This window comes from Lutra lutra, chromosome 9 (assembly GCF_902655055.1).
Source record: "Lutra lutra chromosome 9, mLutLut1.2, whole genome shotgun sequence".
NCBI lineage: Eukaryota > Metazoa > Chordata > Mammalia > Carnivora > Mustelidae > Lutra > Lutra lutra.
Genome location: NC_062286.1, coordinates 21,896,828 through 21,918,813, shown reverse-complemented (window position 1 = coordinate 21,918,813; position 21,986 = coordinate 21,896,828). Strand labels below are relative to the sequence as shown.

The 21,986-nt window shown below is 42.2% G+C and overlaps 2 protein-coding genes across 7 annotated transcripts in view; one reads left to right on the top strand and one right to left on the bottom strand.

Annotated features, from left to right (window-relative positions):
- Positions 1-11,742, bottom strand: part of SLC4A1AP (solute carrier family 4 member 1 adaptor protein) — a 33,454-nt gene extending 21,712 nt beyond the window's left edge. The window contains exons 1-5 of the mRNA XM_047744751.1: positions 10,900-11,742; positions 10,494-10,686; positions 8,598-8,720; positions 7,335-7,395; positions 6,884-7,023 (exon numbers count right to left, since the gene is read on the bottom strand). Coding sequence (XP_047600707.1) covers positions 6,884-7,023; positions 7,335-7,395; positions 8,598-8,720; positions 10,494-10,686; positions 10,900-11,562 — 1,180 coding nt within the window. The 5' untranslated portion in view covers positions 11,563-11,742. The remainder of the gene's footprint in view (positions 1-6,883; positions 7,024-7,334; positions 7,396-8,597; positions 8,721-10,493; positions 10,687-10,899) is intronic.
- A 100-nt stretch (positions 11,743-11,842) lies between these two features.
- Positions 11,843-19,329, top strand: SUPT7L (SPT7 like, STAGA complex subunit gamma). Of its 6 annotated transcripts, none has more exons than XM_047744756.1 (6): positions 11,843-12,021; positions 12,885-12,986; positions 13,610-14,215; positions 15,775-16,099; positions 17,142-17,382; positions 18,662-19,329. In XM_047744756.1, exons 3-6 carry the CDS (start codon positions 13,803-13,805, stop codon positions 18,922-18,924), a joined length of 1,242 nt encoding a protein of 413 aa, XP_047600712.1. In that variant the 5' UTR covers positions 11,843-12,021; positions 12,885-12,986; positions 13,610-13,802; the 3' UTR covers positions 18,925-19,329. The 6 variants fall into 6 exon arrangements, with proteins under 6 accessions (XP_047600712.1, XP_047600711.1, XP_047600710.1 ...); XM_047744755.1 differs by having other exon boundaries at positions 11,843-12,060; XM_047744754.1 differs by lacking the exon at positions 12,885-12,986.
- Positions 19,330-21,986: the final 2,657 nt, after the last annotated feature.

Below are 21,986 nucleotides of genomic sequence, written 5' to 3'. Positions count from 1 at the left end.
GGGACAAGAAGTCCATAAAATACAAGGGCAGAAACATTAGACTGGCAATAGACCTGTCCAGAGAGACCTGGCAGGCCAGAAAAGGATAAGCATGATATATTCAGGGTGTTAAATGAGAAAAATATGCAGCCAAGAATACTTTATCTAGCTAGGATGCCATTCAAAATAGAAAGAAAGATAAAAGGCTTCCAGGACAAACAAACTAAAAGAATTTGTGATCACTAAACCAGCCCTGCAAAAATATTAAAGGGGATCCCTTTAAGCAAAGAGAGAGCCCAGAATTAACACAGACCAGAAAGGAACAGAGATAATATACAGAACAATAACTTTACAGGTAATACAATGGCACTAAATTCATATCTTTCAATAGTTACTCTGAATGTAAATGGGCTAAATGCCCCAGTCAAAAGACACAGGGAATCAAATTGGATAAAAAAGCAAGACCCATCATTATGCTGTTTTCAAGAGACTCATTTTAGACCCAAAGACACCTCCAGATTTAAAGTGAGGGGGTAGAGGGGTGTCTGGGTGGTTTAATCATTTAGCATCTACCTTTGTCTTAGATCATGATCCCAGGGTTCTGGGATCAAGTCCCACATCGGGCTCCCTGCTCAACAGAGAGGCTGCTTCTCCCTCTCCCTCTGCCTATCACTCCCCCAGCTTGTGCTCTCTCACTCTCTCTGACAAATAAATAAATAAAATATTTAAAATAAATAAGTAAATAAAGTGAGGGGGTGGAAAACCATTTTATCATGCTAATGGACACCAAAATAACACTGGGGTGGCAATCCTTCTATCAGACAATTAGACTTTATTTTAAAATTTTTATTTATTTATTTATTTGACAGAGAGAGACACAGTGAGAGAGGGAACACAAGCAGGGGGAGCAGGAGAGGTAGAAGGCTTCCTGCTTAGCAGGGAGCTTGACACAGGGTTCGATCCCAGGACTCCAGGATCATGACCTGAGCCGAAGGCAGATGCCCAATGACTGAGCCACCCAAGTGCCCCAGAAAAATCCGACTTTAAACCAAAGACCTGATAGGAGATGAGGAAGGACACCATATCATAATTAAAGGATCCATTCAACAAAAAGATCTAAGAACTGTAAATGTTTATGCCCCAAACATGGGAGCAGTCAGTTATATAAACCAATTAATAACAAAAATAAATACATCGATAACGATACAATAATACTAGGGGACTTTAACACCCCACTCGCTGAAATGGACAGATCATCTAAGCAGAAGATCAACAAGGAAACAGGGCTTTGAATGACACAATGGACCAGATGTACTTTACAGATATATTCCAAATATTCCATCTTAAAGCAACAGAATACACATTCTTCTCGAGTTGCACATGGAACTTTCTCCAAAACAGATCCAAACTGGGTCACAAATCAGTTCCCAACTGATACCAAAGGACTAGGATCAACCCTGCATATTTTCAGACCACAATGCTTTGAAACTGGAACTCAGGGGTGCCTGGGTGATGGTCATGATGCAAGGGTCCTGGGATCAACCCCCACATTGGACTCCCTGCTTGGCGGGAAGCCTGCTTCTCCCTCACACTCCACCTGCTTGTGTTCCCTCTCTCACTGTGTCTCTCTCTGGCAAATAAATAAATAAAATCTTTTTTAAAAAAAAAGAAAAGGAAAAGAAACTGGAACTCAATCACAAGAGGAAATCTGGAGAGAACTCAGATACATGGAGGCTGAAGAGCTTCCTACTTAAGAAAGAATGGATCAACCAGGAAATTGAACAAGAATTTTTCTTTTAAAAATTTTATTTATTGGGGCGCCTGGGTGGCTCAGTGGGTTAAGCCGCTGCCTTCGGCTCCGGTCATGATCTCAGGGTCCTGGGATCGAGTCCCACATCGGGCTCTCTGCTCAGCAAGAAGCCTGCTTCCCTCTCTCTCTCTCTCTCTGCCTGCCTCTCCGTCTACTTGTGATCTCTCTCTGTCAAATAAATAAATAAAAAATCTTTAAAAAAAAAAAAATTATTTATTTATTTTATTTTTATTTATTTATTTATTTTTTATTATTATTTATTTATTATTTATTTATTATTTATTTATTTTTATTATTTATTTCTCTGAAAGAATTAATTAAAATCCCTGAAACAAATAATACATTATATGTTAATTTTTAAAAATTTAGAAAGAATTAATAGGATCAACAAATCTGTGGCCAGACTTATCAAAAAGAAAAGAGGAAGAACCCATATAAATAAAATCATGAATGAAAGAAGAGAGATCACAACCAACACTGAAGAAATATGAACAATTGTAAGAACATATTATGAACAACTACATGCCAACACACTACGCAATCTGGAAGAAATGTATGCATTTCTAGAGACATATAAACTACCAAAACTGAAATAGGAAGAAATAAAAACCTGAAAAGACCCATAACCAGCAAGGAAACTGAAGCCATAATCAAAAATCTCCCAACAAATAAGAGTCCAGGACCAGATGCCTTCCCAGGGAATTCTACCAAACATTGAAAGGAGAATTAAGGGGTGCCTGGGTGGCTCAGTGGGTTAAGCCGCTGCCTTCGGCTCAGGTCATGATCCCAGGTCCTGGGTTCGAGCCCCACATCGGGCTTTCTGCTCGGCGGGGAGCCTGCTTCCTCCTCTCTCTCTGCCTGCCTCTCTGCTTACTTGTGATTTCTGTCAAATAAATAAATAAAATCTTAAAAAAAAAAAAAAGGAGAATTAATACTTATCCTTCTGAAGTGATTTCAAAAAATAGAAATGAAAGGAAAATTTCCAAACTCTTTCTATGAGGCCAGCATTACCTTGCTCCTAAAACCAGACAAAGATCCACCAAAAAAGAGAATTATGGACCAATATCCCTGATGAACATGGATGTAAAAATTCTCACCAAGATACTAGCCAATAGCATCTAACAGTACATTAAAAGGATTATTCACCACAACCAAGTGGGATTTATTCCTGGGCTGCAAGGGTAGTTCAACACCCACAAATCAATCAATGTGATACACTATATTAATAAAAGAAAGGGTAAGAACTATATGATCCTCTCAATAGATGCAGAAAAAGCATTTGACAAAGTACAGCATCCTCTTCACAGTGTAGGGATAGAGGGAATATACCTTAATATCATAAAAGCCATCTATGAAAAGCCCAGAAAGAATATCATCCTCAATAGGGAAAAACTGGGAGCTTTTCCCTTAGGTCAAAAACAAGACAGTGAGGCACACTATCACCACTGTTGTTCAACACAGTAGTAGAAGTCCTAGCTTCAGCAATCAGAAAACAGTAAGAAATAAAAGGCATCCAAATCAGCAAAGAAGAAGTCAAACTCTCACTCTTTGCAGGTGACATGGCACTATGCGGAAAACCCAAAAGACTGCACTCCAAAATTGCTAGAACTCATATAGAAATTTAGCAATGTCAGAGGATATAAATCAATGAACAAAAATCAGTTGGATTTCTATACACCAACAAGATAGAAGAAAGAGAAATTAAGGAGTCAATTCCATTTACAATTGCACCCAAAACCCAAGATACCTAGGAATAAACCTAACCAAAAAAGGCAAAGGATCTACACTCAGAAAACTATAGAACACTCATGAAAGAAAGTGAGGAAGACACAAAGAAATGGAAAATGTTCCATGCTCATGGACTGAAAGAAAAAATGGATTAGATGTGACCCCTATCAAAATACCATCAACTTTTTTCACAGGGCTGGAATAAATAATCCTTAAGTTTGTATCAAACCAGAAAAGACCCTGAATAGCCAAAGGAATGTTGAAAAAGAAAACCAAAGCTGGCGGCATCACAATTCCAGACAAGTTCCATTACAAAGCTGTCATCATCAAGACAGTATGGTACTGGCACAAAAACAGACACACAGATCAATGGAACAGAACAGAGAACCCAAAAATGGACCCTCGACCTTGTGGTCAAGTAATCTTTGACAAAGCAGAAAAGAATATCCAGTGGGAAAGACTGTCTCATCAACAAATGGGGTTCGGAAAATTGGACAGCCAGATGCAGGAAAATAAAACTGGACCATTTTCTTACACCATACATAAAAATAAACTCAAAATGGATGAAACACCTAAATGTGAGACAGGAATCTGTCAAAATCCTAGAAGAGAACACAGGCAGCAACTTCTGTGACCCTAGCTACAGCAACTTCTTGATAGACATGTCTCCAAAGGCAAGGGAAACAAAGGCAAAAATGAACTATTGAGACTTCATCAAGATAAAAAGCTTTTACACAGAGAAGGAAACAGTCGACAAAACCAAAAGACAACCAACAGAATGGGAGAAGATATTTGCAAATGTCCTATCACATAAAGGGCTAGTATCCAAAATCTATAAAGAACTTATCAAACTCAAAAAAAAAAAAAAAAAAAAAAAAAAAAGGAACTTATCAACTTCAACCCCCAAAGACCAAATAATCCAAACAAGAAATGGGCAGAAGATGTGAACAGACATTTCTCCAAAGAACTGAGACGCCTGGGTGGCTCTGTCGGTGAAGTGGCTGCCTTTGGCTCAGGTCATGATCCCAGGGTCCTGGGATCCAGTCCTGCACCAGGCTCCTCGCTCAGCAGGCAGCCCACTTCTCCTTCTGCCTCTGCCCTTCCCCCTGCTTGTGTGGGCTCTCTCTCTCTCTGCCAAATAAATAAAATATTATGAAAAAATACAAATGGCCAAGAGACACATGAAAAAATGCTCACTATCACTTGGCATCAGGGAAATACAAATACAAATCAAAACCACAATGAGATACCACCTCACATCTATCAGAATGGCTAAAATTAACAATCAGAAAATGCTAGATGTTGGTGAGGATGTGGAGAAAGAAGAACCCTCTTACACTTCTGGTACAACTGCAAGCTAGTGCAGCCACTCTGGAAAACAGTGTGGAGGTTCCAACAAAAAGTTGAAAGCTTTTTGAGCTACCCCATGACCCAGCAATTGCACTACCAGGGATTTACCCCAAAGATACAAATGTAGTGATCCAAAGGGGCACCTGTACCGCAGTGCTTATAACAATGTTCACAATGGCCAAACTATGGAAAGAGCCTAGATGCCAATCAACAGATGAATAGATAAAGAAGATGTGAGATATCTATATATGTTCATATATAGATATATATATTCACATATATATATATAAAATGGGAAATTATGGAGTCATCAAAAAATGAAATCTTGCTATTTGCAATGACATGGATGGAACTAGAGGGTATTATGCTAAGTGAAATAAGTCAATCAGAGAAAGACAATTATCATATGATCTCACTCATATGTGGAATTCAAGAAACAAAACAGAGGAGCACAGGGAAAGAGAGGAAAAAATAAAATGACAAAATCAGAGAGGGAAACAAACCATTAGAGAATCCTAACCATAGGAAACAAACTGAAGGTTGCTGAGGGGAAGGGTTAGGGGGATAGGGTAACTGGGTCGACATTAATGAGGGCACAGAATGTAATGAACACTGGGTATTATATAAGACTGATGGATCACTGACCTTTACTTCTGAAACTAAAAATACATTATATGTTATTAATTGAATTTAAATAAAAATAAATACATGAACAAAAATAAAATAAATAACTCAAAGTAGTATACTCTTCCTTTTTGGAAATATGGATTTTTTTTAAGATTTTATTTATTTATTTGACAGACAGAGATCACAAGTAGGCAGAGAGGCAGGCAGAGAGAATGGGGAGCAAGCTGAGCAGGGAGCCCAACGTGGGGCTCGATCCTAGGACCCTGAGATCAGGACCTGAGCCGAAGGCAGAGGCTTAACCCACTGAGCCACCCAGGTGCCCCAGAAATATGGATATTTTTAAATGCCAAAAGGAGTAACTGAAAGAGTTAAAAAGCCTTCCTTCTAAGGTTGAAGAATGAGGAGGAGCAGGGCAAGGAACAGGTATATTTTGTAATAAGCCTTTGGTAGTTTTAAACTATACATAAGTTTCTTTGCAATAATAAAAACTAATTTTAGAATAAACAAAAATATAGCATAAGCCTTTATCAATAAATGATGATATAACCAGACAGGTTTTTTTTGTTTTGTTTTGTTTTTATTTATTTGACAGAGAGAGATCACAGGTAGGCAGAGAGAGAGAGAGGAGGAAGCAGGCTCCCCTGCAGAGCAGAGAGCCAGATGCGGGGCTCGATCCCAGGACCCCGGGATCATGACCCGAGCCCAAGGCAGAGGCTTTAACCCACTGAGCCACCCAGGCGCCCCCAGACAGGTTTTTTAAATGGGATAAATTTAATGCAATCACACAGATAATATCCATGATAAATTCTTACATTAAAAATTTAAGTATGGGGGCGCCTGGGTGGCTCAGTGGGTTAAAGCCTCTGCCTTGGGCTCGGGTCATGATCCCGGGGTCCTGGGATCGAGCCCCGCATCTGGCTCTCTGCTCAGCAGTGAGCCTGCTTCCCTTCCTCTCTGCCTACTGCTCTGCCTACTTGTGATCTCTTTCTCTCTTTCTCTCTGTTAAATAAGTAAATAAATAATCTTTAAAAAAAAAATTTTAAGTATGAAAGAGTATAAGTAATATAAACGCATTTGTATATGAGTGTTTGCTTTTTATTAAAGGATCTAGTTCTGAACACACATCTGTATTCATAAAACAATGTCTAGGAGAATAAAAGCAATGGCTTCCTTTGGGTATTAAGATATGGAATCTTTTCTTTTCACTTCATAGAATTGTAGACAATTTATACTTTCCTCCTAAAAAGATATTTTATTGCCTTCTGTGTTAAATTTTCCTTTCTTCTTTCTCTCTGTCCATCTCATTGTATCTATCTCCCCTCTTTCTCTCTCTTCCTGCCTCCCTCTCTCTCTCTCTTTCTTTCAAGGAAAAGAAGTGTTCCCACATACCTGCCTCCTGCCGCAGCAATCCCAAAGTATCAAGGATTCGACAAGCTTCCAGTGAACACTGGATCATTGCTTCTTTTTTCTTTCCTGAATGAATGGCCTCAGCTACCAGCTGTTTTCCAGTTGAATCATCTACAGGTAATCTGTATTGGTTTGAAGGGAATCATAGCACAGTATTAAGCTCCAATTCTCATGAAAAAAACTAATGTGCTGTGATAATAGTCATTTTTTGACATGCCTTTTTAATTTCTCCATTCATCTTGTTCTATCTTGCCAAGGTCAGACTTCAAATCTTTTCCTTATACCCCTGACCCATCCCACCCCACCTGCCAAATTATCAAGGCCCAAATTCAAGAACAGCCTAAAAATAAGGTTAAAGTCACTTTTTGGGTTTGCTGTATATAACCTGAACTGACCACTTTTCAAAATGGACATTAATGAGAACAGAACATACCTCACTCTACAGAGCCAAGTGCTATGTCCCTGTTCATCAAATTCATATTCTAATTCTTCTCCTGTGGGAGGAAGAAAGACAAAACAATTTAGTACCATCTGAAAACTACTAGTTGAGACAAAGGGAAAAGAGAGGAAAGGTTAAGTAAGAATATCAAGTTCTCATACTACACTGAACACTAAATTTCAAAGCACTTCACTTCTTTTTTTCCTAGGGATTATCATCTGATAATAAAATTAGGATGAGCTTGGGGAGCCTGGGTGGCTGGTTTAGTCAGTTAAATGGCCCACTCTTGATTTCGGCTCAGGTCGTGATCTCAAGGTCCTGGGATAGAGCCCCATGTTGGGCTCCACGCTCAGCAGGAAGTCTGCTTCAGGAAATCTCTCTCCCTCTGACCTTTCCCCTGCTTGCTCTCTCACTTTCTTTCTAAAATAAATAAATAAATCTTTAAAAAAAATTAGGATGAACTTGAGGCAAAGAAAACCAAACTCAGATCAAAACAATCAACTCTCCAAAAATAGCTTTGTCCATTATACAGCAGATTTCACGCTAGATATTTAAGTTGTAGGTGTAAGCTGTTAATTTGTCACAATTGCCTCATTTTTAGAAGCATAAATATTACATGCAGAATGCAACCAGTTCATATATATATTCATATACACACAGAGATGTTCTTTCAAAGCACCTCTACTGAAAGGATCCTCTGTGGAAACATTCTTTAATCATATAAAGTGAATATCCATGTTAAGAATTACAAAATATCAGGGGCAACTGGGTGGCTCAGTAGGTTAAGCCTCTGCCTTCGGCTCAGGTCATGATCTCAGGGTCCTGGGATCAAGCCCCACATCAGGCTCTCTGCTCAGCAGGGAGCCTGCTTCCCCCTCTCTCTCTGCCTGCCTCTCTGCCTACTTGTGATCTCTGTCTGTCAAAAAATAAATAAAATCTTTAAAAAAAAAAATTACAAAGATCAGATGAATTAGAAACAAAAAATTTTACAAAGTTAGGTCAATCTCCCTACCACCCAAGTCTAGGATCCTTTGAGAAGAATGAGATGAGTCAAAAAAAAAGAAAAAAAAAACAGTCCCTTTTTTCCAACATGGGAAGACTTTTAACACTTTCAAAATAAACCTGAAGCAACTGACCACAAGGGAAGGAACTGACTAAGGAGAACAGTAGATAAAATACAGCATTTCTAAGTAAGATCTACAAAACAACACTGCTATGGATACCTTTTACTGGCAGGATCAGAATCTGTTTACATACCTTCTCGGTCAAAAAAACCTTGGAGGGCCTTTTTTGGATCCTTTATATAAAACGCCTCCCTTTCCTGCTGAAACTCTAAGACAATGGGGTTCTCTTCAGCCTCATCTTCTACAGCATCTTCTCCTATAGGATATGGAAAAGAAAGAAAAGACAGACATGGGAAGAGACTGTCTTAATGACGGCCACTTTCCATTCAGTCTGCATGAAGATACAGTTACCAATGAAAAGAAAGGTGGGGGGTGGGAGAGAAAGGGGCAAACACAAAATCACCAGTATAAATACCTTTAGTTTTTCTAAATTGTGTAAAAAATTAAAACTTGTTTTCATGGCATCTTGTTTTTTTTTTTTTCTGCTTTTTTTTTTTTTGTTTTTTTGTTTGTTTGTTTGTTTTCCCTCCATCACTATATTTTAAAAACAAAATCACCTACCACATTGTCCATGGAAAAAAATCTAAGCTTCTTGGCTGGCATTTCTGCTCTAGATCACCTGGGTCTAATATTCTGTCTCTAATACAGTTTCTTAATATTTACTGTATCTGTCAAATAGATGGGTCTAATCATCACTCCATTAAAATAATCAATCCTGCCCTGAAAACCATTCTCAACACTCAGCTTCCTGGGGGCTAATTTTCCTTTCCTTCAAGTTCCACCTCAAGACCTATCTGTTTGTAAACTTAAAAACCTTCCCAAATTTTAAGTCAGTGTTGCCCAACAGAAATATAATGAAAGCCATACATGATGTTTTTCATTTTCAGGGCATCTGGGTGCCTCAGTCTGACTCCTGATCTTGGTTCCGGTCATATCTCAGGGTTGTGGGATCCAGCCCCTTCTCAGATTCCACGCTCAGTGCAGAGTCTGCTGGAGATTCTGTTCCTCCCTCTCTTTCTGCCCCTCCCCATCCTCATGCCTGTTCTCTCTCTAAATAAGTAAATAAAATCTTGAAAAAAAGAAGGTTTTCATTTTCTAGCAGACACATTAAAAAGGAAAAATGGGTAAAATTATTATCATGTAATCAGTATAAAAATATTATGACCATTTCACATTCTTTTTTTACACTGAGTCTTTGAAATCTAGAGCGTATGTTACATTTATAACACAAGTCAGTTTGGACTGGCCATACTGTAAGTGTCCAATAACCACATGTGGGTAATGGCTACCATACTGGACAGTGCAGGTCTAACTCCTCAATGATTACTCCCTTCTCTGAACCTTTACTCTGGCATACTTATGGCTTCTAGCTTTTGTTTTGCCATTACAAAAGTAATTTCGTAATATTTATCCAATCTTCCCAACAACATATTAAGGTCATCTTCTTTTTATATTCCTAGATCCTGAACACCCATCTTCCAAAATGTCTGGCATTAAGGAAAATTCAATTCATTCCTCTGGCTAAGGGACAAGCTTTCTCTGATTAGCTATCTCACATTTCAGGGAATTTACATAAAGTACAAAAAAAATTTGAGTGACTATCCTATACTAAACATTCCATGTTATTTGATTGAATATAGTCCCATACCCTCCAGTGATGATCATCAAGATCAGTACTACATATATGATATATATAAAAACATATACATAAATATATATATATATATATATGTAAAGATATATATATATTCAAACAGTAAAAATAAATTAGTTGTGTGCTGAGGAAGAATTCTGAACAAGGGAGTGCGCTGTAAAACGCATTAAAAGAAATCCATAGGGCCCATAATTCAATTTTTTGACATCAGAAAAGTTAACAAATCTCAGTGGGTTTTAATAATCTCATGTCCAAACTGCATTTGTCTCACCTATCTCAAAAAGTCATGAAAAGCTGTATGACAGAAAACAATTAAGGATACCACTAGTCATGAATTTAAAATATTAACCTCTGGCAGCAACTTTAATTTCTTACCCATTCCCCAGGTGCAGCCCATCTCATCATCTTGACTACTGGTATTTCTCTTCCCTTCGGTGGCATCCATTTCCTCCTCGTCCGAGTCTTCTCCTAACATCTTCTTCTCCAACATCATTTGCTGCTGCTTTCGCAGTTCTTTCAGTTGCGTTACGGTCAGCTCGGATTCTGCTTCCCGGTCTTCCTCTGGTCCCTGACGAACCAAGCGAAAGAATTCTTTCAGAGCTCAGCATTGCTGGAGTCACTTTCAGAAGTATGGCAATGCATACAGAGGTCTGGAAAGGGGCCAGACTCCACTTTTGTCATCGCTCACGGGGAGACTCGCCTTCCTCGGCGAAAGCTTAAGGAGCTCTGGAACCCAGCCCTGTGCGCTGCAGAGATCGCAATCCTAGGTTTTTCTACTTACCTGAAGAAGAAAGAGCCGGGTGCTACCTCCAAAGCGAAGAACGTGCCCGACGTGGACGCGACAATAGGTGCGGGGTGGGATGCGAGTTTTGTTAAGGAAAGTGCCGTGAGTGCTTCCCAGATCGTAAAGGTAGAAGCCCGGCCCGTGGCCGTCGCATTCTCCTTCGAGGTCGGACGCCCGGTGCTGCAGCACGGCGTGGTACCGGGACACCGAAGGGTGCTCCAGGCACACGTCGCAGCTAGACAGCCTCCCGAAAAGGCAGCTACTCGTCCCTTTCAAGCTACGGGTGCCAAGGATGGTACCACCCTTGAGTGTCTCTAGGCTGTAGGGGGCTGTCGCGGGGCCGCCCCACGGAGGCTCTCGGTAAGGGGGAGCCCGGGCCGGGCCGCCGAGAGAAGGAGCCGCTGTGGGGGGCTGCGGCTGCTCCTTCGGTGGACTCCTGGTGACCCCGCTGTCCCGCCGCGGTGGCGGGACGTCAGGCTCCCCGGAATCGGGCTCTAGCAGCGCCGCGGGCCTTTCCTTCTTCGCCTCCTCAGGGTTTGAAGGATTGGAGGCCGGGGTCTTGCCCCGCACAACCGGGGGCACCGGTAACGTCGGCTTCTTGAAGTCGTCACTGAGGTCTTGCAAACCCAGAGGATCGGACTGAGAGGAACTGTCAGCCATCCTCGGTCAGATGCAGGCTCGAAATCTGTTCCTGGGAAACCTCCCCCTTCGGTCTCTAAGTTCCTCTCCACGCTCCCCCCCTTCTCTCTCTCTCTCTCTCTCTCTCTCTCTCTCTCTCTCTTAGCTCCCAGTAGCTTCTCTGGACAGCAATAGCGGAGTTGCTCTCCCACCCAAAACGTGACGAAGAGGTGAATATCACGGGAAGGAAAAACAGAAAAGGGCCGCCAAGGCTCCATGGGAACGGGGACATCTTTAGAGGTTGCAACCCGCTGGTAATAACTTCCTGTGGCATACCTTGATTGAGAAGAAGCGCTTCCGGCGACCCAGGACCACTAATCAACAAGCCCGCCTTCCGGGCCCAAGGCGACCCTCGCCTCAGGCCTTTCGGAGTCACACGGTTGTCCCCCCCAGCTCCTGTGACGCTGCGGTAAACAGGAGCGCTTCCCTGCTTCGGTCTAGGTACAGACCTCCTCGTCTCCCGGCCGCCCCCGGCAGCAGGTGACTCCAGGAGCCCCCGAGGGACCTGGGCATTCTTTGAACTTGCGCTGCTTATTCTTGCTCTTTTCGTTGAAATTAAGGAAGAGGGTGATTGGGTTGGGGGGGGGCGGGGTCCCTTCGTTGATCCGTTTCTTTGTTAACTCTTTGGTTGTTGTTGTTTCCCGAAACCAATTATTGAGATTGCATAGTGTAGTGGTTAAGAGCGCAGACTCTGGAACCTGTCTTCGTTTTCTCCTTCCCACATTTGTGACATTGGGCAAGACCGTGGGCCTCAGCTTCCACATCTAAAAAAATGGGATAATTGGGAAAATTGAATTAAAGAATAAAGGCGAAGCCTGGCACATAGTAAACACTCAATAAATGCCAGATATACGGTGTACCAGACACGGTACAAAGATCATAATGCGGGGTGGGGGGGAGTTAATGGGAAAATAAACTCGATTAAGGTAAGTCCTAGTTTAAATCCAGGTATAAACGCTGTGATGGAGACATGGGAAGTGCTGTGAGAATATGAAGAACAGAGATTTACTGGGGAGGTGATGGGAGACTGGCGACTTAAACTTTCCATAAGGGTGAATACAAGTCTGCCAAGGATGTGGTGGGCAGCAGGGCATTTCTAGCAGAGATCACAACTTAAAGGGTCAACTGGAAATGCATGACATTTTCAAGAAATTGAATAGTATGCTATTGTTAGAACTAGGGTAGTGATTTCCTCCAGGAAGCTCCCTCTTTGTGCTTCCACTGTGTCTCTGTGGTTAGAACATTCCTTACTGTACACTTCCATATGGAAAGAATGTTGTTTATATTTCTCTCCCTCACCTCAGGTCAGGGATCTTGCAGTGGTCTTTGTCTCCTTCTATAATGCCTGGCATTTGATAAAACATTTGTTGAACTTGAAGAGATGTATGGGCAATGAATCTGGAAAGGTGGGTTGAAGCCAGATTGCAGATTTTGATGAATGGGAGGCCCAAGAATTCTGGCTGACTTTTTTTCCAGTAGGCAACAAGAAGCTATTAGATCTGATTTTTTACAAGATTAAGTCTGGCAGCACTGGAGAATAGATTATATACAAGCAGAGACTGGAGTAAAGGATACTAATTAGGAGGCAGCAGAAATCACTCAGATTCTCCCCTATATGTGTCAGAAGTTGAATGTGTAAGACCATTTAGATTACTGGTCAATAAATTTTCCATCAGGACCAGGGAAAGGGTTGCCTGTGTCTGACACACACAGAATTAAGAACCACCTCTTCCTGTCTTTAACTCTACTTCCGTTTCTCCTACTGATTCAGGACAGATGTGTCGAGATACCCAGAGAAATATTCCAGGTCTCATTTAAGTATCTTGCCTTGCAAATTGTTCAGGATTGAGCATGATGATAGTTACAGTAATGAGACGGTAAACATGGACACTAGCGCTCCCAATACTGTTGCATCTTTTAGTCTACTAATGACCCAAATTCCACCTGGGGTTCAGTCCAGCAAGAATTGCCATTGTTTGTGACTGTGATGACTGGCATCTAATGGTTTTATTTCTCTTAATCTCTTCAGGGAGAACATCTTTGGTCCTACAGTGTTGCTGACCCTGACATTTTCTGAGTGGTCTTGCACAGCCTACTTTTTATATAAATAACTGGCAAGACTTCATATTTTTCACTACAAGCCTACATCCTAGAGATTTTAAAACACTGCTTTTAGGTTACGACTACATTTAACCTGAAAGCTCTTCCTTTCTTATTCCAAAATGTTGAGATACTGGGGAGAGATACCAATTTCATCCAGCCAGACCAACAGAAGTTCCTTTGACTTGCTTCCACGGGAATTCCGTCTGGTGGAAGTCCATGACCCACCCCTGCACCAGCCCTCAGCCAACAAGCCCAAGCCCCCCACAATGCTGGACATCCCCTCAGAGCCGTGCAGCCTCACCATCCATACTATTCAGCTGATCCAGCACAACCGACGTCTGCGCAATCTCATTGCCACAGCTCAGACCCAGAATCAGCAACAGACAGAAGGTGTAAAGACTGAAGAGACCGAACCTCTTCCCTCTTGCCCTGGGTCACCTCCTCTTCCTGATGACCTCCTGCCTTTAGATTGTAAGAATCCCAATGCGCCATTCCAGATCCGGCACAGTGACCCAGAGAGTGACTTTTATCGGTAAGACGAGGCTTTGCTGTATCTTACTTTTCTCCAAAAAAATCTTCACAACAGCACTGTTAAGCATGTAATAATATTTCCATGAGGAAATTGAGGGTAAGGGTAATTGACATGGTTGAAGTTGCTCAGGTAATTAGGAAGTCTAAGACTTGAATCCTGAACTTCTAATCCTCCTTCCTTTTTTTAAAAAAACATGATACTAATCTTTTTTAAGAGTTCAGGTCATTTGGAATGTAGAATGTCCCACTCACTGGATATGCTGATTATTTCCTCAAGATTAGACTTAGGTTAAATATGTTTGGCAAAAATTAAAAAATTAAAAATAAGTAAAATTGTATAACACTTATTGCATCTGCTATTGATGGCAGTAGTTACTACTATATTAATTGTCCCAAATTAATGAGAAAAAGACAGAAACGGACTTAATATGTAAGGGTTGCAGTTGGGCCAGATGAAAACCAGATGATGTCCTGGTGCACAATATAACTGAAGGTTCTGAAGTCTTGAAATAGTGGAAATGGCAGGGTTAATTGTACCATTACAGGCATGGCACATGTTTGTATAGATACGGCCAACTTCAAAAAACTTGTTCTGCACTGATTAGTACCATGTTTACATTTTGAAGGCAATTTAGCTTTAATAAAATAATATTGTCCATCATATTAAACTGATGGTGTTATTTAGAATTTTGTAGTTTTGCATCAAACTTCTAATTGTTTACGACCATCAAAGGGAGGCAGAAGATAGGAATTTTCAGGAGACAAGTAAATAATTAGAAGTTTACTAAAAGTTATTTTTAGGAGATCAGACAGCTTTTTGAATTTTCTTTTTCTTAAATTAAGATTTCTACAATAGTGAGTAGGGATAAAATGGTATATTATGAAGAACATAGGATCTGAAGTCAGAAGCTCCACCTTCTGATAATACCAAAACAACTTCTGGCAGGTCAGCCCCTCTGAACCTCAGTTGCTCAAACCTGCCAGACGGGAATCATAATACGGACTTACTACCCATTTCTGTGCACAGGATAGGATAAAAGTGCTTTGTAAACTCTAAACATTTTAAATTGCTTTTTTAAAAATGAGTTGCTTTCCCAGTTTTACAAATGGCGTGCTGTAGTTGTGTAAGACTTTCCTAATTGGGACTGTGAATTTCTGAAACTCTGAGTATCATCCAGTAGATGAGGAAACTATGTTGTGATGGAATAACTAGAGCACTCTGGAGCTGTACCTGAGCTATCCTGTTACAGGTTATTATACCCTAAAAGTGATCAAAACTGAGCAGTTGGTAAAAGGAAACTTCATATTCATCTGATACACTTTATATTGTTTATTGTAGACATGTATTGCCTATGAAGACTTTGTGTAATTGGAGGAGCTCAGAGAGGGCTGTGGGTTGTTGAGACACGCCCTGGCAGGATGAAACTGGGCTCTGTAGCTGCAGAGAATCCCCCTAGTAAGCTGAGCCAGTGGTTCGACAAATTGTAAAACTCCTAGGGAGACAGGACAGCTCACCCCTTTGCAAGAGCACTAATAACCCTGCCATGTCTCCCCTTTCAGGGGAAAGGGGGAACCTGTGACTGAACTCAGCTGGCACTCCTGCCGGCAGCTCCTCTACCAGGCAGTGGCCACAATCCTGGCCCACGCAGGCTTTGAGTGCGCTAATGAAAGTGTCCTAGAGACTCTCACTGATGTGGCACATGAGTATTGCCTCAAATTTACCAAGTTGCTGCGCTTTGCTGTGGATCGAGAAGCCCGGCTGGGACAGACTCCTTTCCCTGACATTATGGAGCAAGTATTCCACGAGGTGGGCATTGGCAGCGTGCTCTCCCTCCAGAAGTTCTGGCAGCACCGCATCAAGGACTATCACAGTTACATGTTGCAGGTGAGGTCACCCTGGGAGAATCGGGTAAATGTGTGTAATCCAGGGGTGTTCAGTGGGATCCCACACTTGCCCTAGAGAGTAGAGCATGGGGTCTTTGGAACAGACTGGACAGGTCTGCTCTCCTCAGGGCCCTTGGTGTGTTCCACTGCCTTCATCGCTGGCCTCGCCAGCCCCTGGGGCCTCCTTTAGTCAATGAGTGACCGCATTTATTGATAACGCTTCTGCTGGAAGAAATTATAGACAGGAATATGGAGTCTGAGAGCATGTGGTTAGCATGCTTTATTCAACAAGTAGTTACTGAGTGCCTACTGTGAGTCAGGCACTGTGGGAGACAGCAGTTAATAAGACAGATTCCCGGAGCTTGCACTCTTGAGCGGGAAACAAAAACAAGTAAGTAAATCATGACCAGAACAATTTTGGGTGGCATTAAGCACTATGAAAGGTAAAACCAATCAGAATGAGGTGATACTACCCAAGGGTAGAATAAGGGGGAGAGATACCATTTTTGGTTACAGCCAGAATTATCAAATCTCTTCAACCCTTGTGGCCTTCAGCAAGTCATTTTTTTTCATTATTTTGGTTTCCCCAAATCAAAAACATGAAAAGGAATTTTTTTAACACCCCACAAAAAAGTCTTTGCTAAGTGATCCAGATTTCCTACACCCTTCATTATCCATGTAGGGTCCTATGTCAGCTGTTCATTTTTACAGCCAAAAATGTGCTCTTTTGTCCCCATTCTGATTTATCTTTAACAAAGTCTCTTTTACCTTTATGTAACTTTTAATTAATGACACACAGACTCTCTGCTAAACACCTTTTTTTTTAACGTGTCTCTGTCATTTACAAATGCAGACTCAACACCTTAAATTCCTTCCATGTGTCTACTATGCTCAAAAAAAAAGTAAAAAAAAAAAAATTCTTCCCATTGGCAGTGGTTGCTTTATGCACATTCCTATTATGTTGGCCTTTCCATGGGATGCCACACGCTAACCATCTACCTTGCTTTTAACATGCCTTTGAAAAACTGACTCTTGCTTGCCAGCAGATTAGTAAGCAACTATCTGAGGAGTATGAAAGGATTGTCAATCCTGAGAAGGCCACAGAGGACACCAAACCTGTAAAGATCAAGGAAGAACCTGTAAGCGACATCACCTTCCCTGTCAGTGAGGAACTGGAGGCTGACCTTGCTCCTGGAGACCAGTCACTGCCCATGGGGGTCCTCGGGGCTCAGAGTGAGCGCTTCCCATCGAACCTGGAGGTCGAGGCTTCGCCACAGGCTTCAGGTAAGAGAAAGCAGCTGACTCTGATTCTGGGAGATCTGCCCGTCTCAGCACTTTTTTGCATTTTGGAGTCAAACTCTGGAGATGAGAGAAAAAAATGGGGGTGGGCCAGAGAATGGCAAGTCTAAAAACAAACACAGCCTCACTGATCTAAATAAAGTAACATTCTTCTCTTTGAAATTAGTAAAGGGAGGACTAGCACAACCTTACAGGCATTCTTTAAAACAATTCCTAGTTAGGCTGTAGATGCAGTGTGTGTTCTCCTGTTGAATACTGGAGCTAATTTAGCTGATCTAGCTGGGTGAGCAGACACCCCTTCATCCCTTAGCGTGCTGTGTTTGTCTTTCCTGATGCTTGTACTAGTAAGACAGCTTCCAGATAGATGGAGGAAGGCTAATTGCTCAAGGCTGTTTGAATAGTTGGGCTTCCTTGCTAGAGTGCCCCCAAAAGATTGGAGCTGAAAGGGACTAAAATAGGGCTATCCAGTCAGAGGCAACTGGCCTCTTCTTCCAGACAGATTCTGTGATCACCTTGGGAACCAGGATCCTTAAGTCAGTTAGATTGCAAATTTGTCTACTCAGTTCTACACAAATATAAATTGTCATTTCATCAATGCACAAGTGATACAAGTAACATCTACACACCAAAGGCCACATTTTTTAAATTGTTGGGCAGAGGGCCTTTTACCATGAAGAAGTAATAACCACAAAACAGCATTTCCAGAACAGAGACAGGAGGGCCGAAGAGAGAGTGCTGCCGTTTTGGAAGCCATGTCTGTTTTCAGCAGTCTGGGAACGGCTGCCAGGGTTTTGTAGTGACAACTTCATAATGTGAGAGAGGACCAGGGACCCAAGCAAAAGGCAGGAAAACAGGACAGCGTGAGGGAAGGAAGAAATGAAGGAAAGAAAGGAGGAAGGAAGGAAGGAAAGGAGGGAGGAAAGGAGAAAGAAAGGAGGGAAGGGACTGAACCCCTGAACAAGAGCCTGTGGATGTGCCTGCCTTTGGGCCACGAGACAGCAAATCATTCCACCTACGTAGCTTTATCTCCCTGGTTTAGGTCAAATGTCAGGTGGGTGAGGTGGGGTAAAGGAGGGTGGAGGAAGTGGAAAAGAAAATATTCAGAGTTGGTAGTTTTTGGACCAGAGAATAACAACCATATTGTCCAGCCAGGCAGAGTCAAAGTAAAGTCTGAGCTCAAAGGCTAGGAATCTGCCCTGGGTGAAATATTTGTTCTGCTGCGTTCCAGCCATGGCTTACCAGTTGTATTCTCTTCCATTGCTAGGCACAGAGGTCAATGCTTCCCCACTTTGGAATCTGGCCCATGTGAAAATGGAGCCTCAAGAGAGCGAAGAAGGCAATGTCTCTGGGCATGGTGTGCTAGGTAGCGATGTCTTTGAGGAGCCCATGTCCGGGATGAGTGAAGCTGGGATCCCCCAGAGCCCTGATGACTCAGACAGCAGCTACGGTTCCCATTCCACGGATAGCCTCATGGGGTCCTCCCCTGTTTTCAACCAGCGCTGCAAGAAGAGGATGAGGAAAATATAAAAGGAAAAGAGGAGACTTTGTCTCCAGACCTACAAGACCAAACAGAAAACCTCAATGCATTCAAATTTGTTTCCATACAGGGTGATTTGACTCTTAAGTCTTAAATACAGTGGATCTTCCTGATTTCATTGGAGGTGGATTTAACCAAACACGTTTGCATTTTACTTATACAGCCAGTTTTTGTACTTTTCCACAACCAGGCCACCTTTCACAGACAGTTCATGGTACTGGGATGGTAATCGGGAAACCAGAGTACTGTCCCTGACTGGTGTCTTTGCCTTCGCACAACTGAGAAGAATCACACTGCTCGGCTCCTTATCGCAGGGTTGTACAGATTGAGATTCTCATCAGACTTCAAAGCTGTGCTTGAAAAGACTCACAAGTAAATATATACTGATATCAGAAGCCAGTTTTTTCATTGAATTTCCTTCACTTTGGGGTCAGATCATTGGGAACCCAGTACTAAAACCTAACAGGAAATAGCTAATCCCCTTATCCATCAGTAGTCTTTTTTAAGCAGTTTTTGCTGCTCATGTCTTAGGAAACCAAGCGTCTGTGGTGCTCCTTTAGACGGCCCTCCTGATCTTGTGCACATCGTTTCTTCTTCCTTTTTTTTTTTTTTAAAGATTTTATTTATTTATTTGACAGAGATCCCAGGTAGGCAGAGAGGCAAGGCAGAGAGAGAGGAGGAAGCAGGTTCCCCGTGGAGCAGAGAGCCCGATGTGGGGCTCGATCCCAGAACCCTGGGATCATGACCTGAGCCGAAGGCAGAGGTTTTAACCCACTGAGCCACCCAGGCAACCCTTCTTCCTTCTTTTTTATTAAGTAATCTCTGCCCCTCAAACTCATGACCCCAAGAGAGTCACATACTCTTCCGACAGAGCAGCCAGGCCTATTCCTCGTCTTCCCTTGTTGCACTTAACTCCATCTACTTTCATCCTTTCTGTCATTTTATTTCCATTCAGATTTTTTTTTAAGATTTTATTTATTTATTTGACAGAGAAATCACAAGTAGGCAGAGCAGTAGGCAGTGAGAGAGGGGGAAGCAGGCTTCCCGCTGAGCAGAGAGCCTGATGCGGGGCTCGATCCCAGGATCCTGAGATCATGACCTGAGCGGAAGGCAGAGGCTTAACCCACTGAGCCACCCAGGTGCCCCACCATTCAGATTTTTTTAAAAGACTTTATCAGAAAGAGAAAAAGAGCAGCAGGCAGAGGGAGAAGCAGACTCCCCCCGAGCAAGGAGCCCAGTATGGGGTTCCACCCCAGGACCCCGGGATCATGATCTGAGCAGAAGGCAGATGCCCAACTGAGCCACCCAGGCGCCCCTCTGTTCAGATTTGTGAAAATGTTTCACAAATGTACCTTTTTTCAGTTGTTTCCTTCATCTCCTTCCTTGGAAATGAACAACCAAGACCTGTCCAAGGACAGACTAGAGCTGACTGCATTCGCTGCCTCTACTCTGCCATCGGAGGGCAGCAGGCCGCACCTGTGCCAGAATGCAGCAGCTGCGCTGTGCTCCTGCGGGCTGGGCAGCCTCTCAAAGGCGAACAGTACACATCTCTCTCCTTCACATCCTGTCCTCAGCTTTACATTGTTACCCATCACAAAACTGGCCCCGCTTGGCATCGGATAGTCGCAGTCAGTGTTTACGAAGTGAATGATTAGCACTGGAATTACTAGGAGTAATGAGCAAATGTGTGCCTTGGTAGTGGGTGCCAGCATGTTAAACACTGCTGAAATTTGGTCTTGGGAGGCAGAATACAGTCTTTTGAAATTTACAGCATTCTTTCAGGAGACCAAAATCAAGGCACAACTTGAATTAATACATTATCGAAAGCCTTCAATGTCCCAGGCACTGAGAATAAAGGTGAAAGGAGAGGCGCCTGGGTGGCTCAGGCAGTTAAGCGTCTCACTTCAGCTCAGGTCATTGTCTTGGGGTCCTCAGATGAAGCCCCGTGTCTGTTTCTCCTTCTGCCCCTCCCCCTCTCACGCTCTAATACTTAGAGAAAAAAATGAACCCAATAGCCATGAGATTACAATGTAAACTCTCAATTTGTAAAGTGGCTAATTGCACAATCCCTAGCACACTTCTCTAAACTCCCATTCCGTGCTTAGCTTCATTTACCCCTATTTATGAAAGTAAACATCAGGCAGTTTCATCTAGCACTTAATTCATTCTTTAGCAAACATTTATTGAGTACCCATCATATACTAGTTCTTGTGCAAGGGATACAAAGATGAAGACTTTGTCCCTGTCCTACGGAGTGGAGCTTAAGGCACAGGCCAGACAAGTTGTTTTGTTTTGTTGTTAAATAGTAGTTCTATGCCTCGCATGGAGCCCAATGTGGGGCTTGAACTCATGACCTTGAGACCAAGGCCTGAGTTGAAGAGTTGGACGCTTAATCGACTGAGTCACCCAGGCGGCCCCAGACAAGTTTTATTTTTAAAAGAAGTATTCAAAGGCACTAAGGGGGAAAACCAAGTATGTTCTGAATCTTGCTCTGCAAATAGTTTCCTCTTGAAGAGGTTCAAATTTTTCTAGGTATAGAATTTTGAAATTAGGGGCGCCTGGGTGGCTCAGTTGGTTAAGCAGCTGCCTTCGGCTCAGGTCATGATCCCAGGGTCCTGGGGTCGAGCCCCACATCGGGCTCCCTGCTCAGCCGAGAGCCTGCTTCTCCCTCTCGTGTGCCTGCCACTCAGCCTACTTGTGCTTTCTATCAAATAAATAAATAAAATCTTTTAAAAAATATTGAAATTAGCGTCTATAGGTATAGTATCTATAGGTATATAATCTATAGGTACAGAACACTGAAATTAATACTTAATGGCAAAATTAAATACTTTTTAGACTATTTACATTGGAGTATAGGTACCAGATGGTCAAGGTTAGGTACTCTGATAAAGCAGGTCATTTCAAGATACCTGAGATTCTCCTGGCCTAGAACTGTCACAGGCTATTTTAGCTAGAGCAGTTCTTAAACTTAACGTACATGGGAATTCCCTGTAGGGTTTTTGTTTTTTTTTTAAGATTTTATTTGACAGGCAGAGATCACAAGAAGGCA

Coding starts and splice junctions, on each gene's coding strand:
- SUPT7L (XM_047744754.1), top strand. CDS start 13,803: ATGTTGAGATACTGGGGAGAGATACCAATTTCATCCAGCCAGACCAAC. Junction 16,100..17,141: donor ATCACAGTTACATGTTGCAG/GTGAGGTCACCC, acceptor CTTGCTTGCCAG/CAGATTAGTAAGCAACTATC. Junction 17,383..18,661: donor GGCTTCGCCACAGGCTTCAG/GTAAGAGAAAGC, acceptor TTCCATTGCTAG/GCACAGAGGTCAATGCTTCC.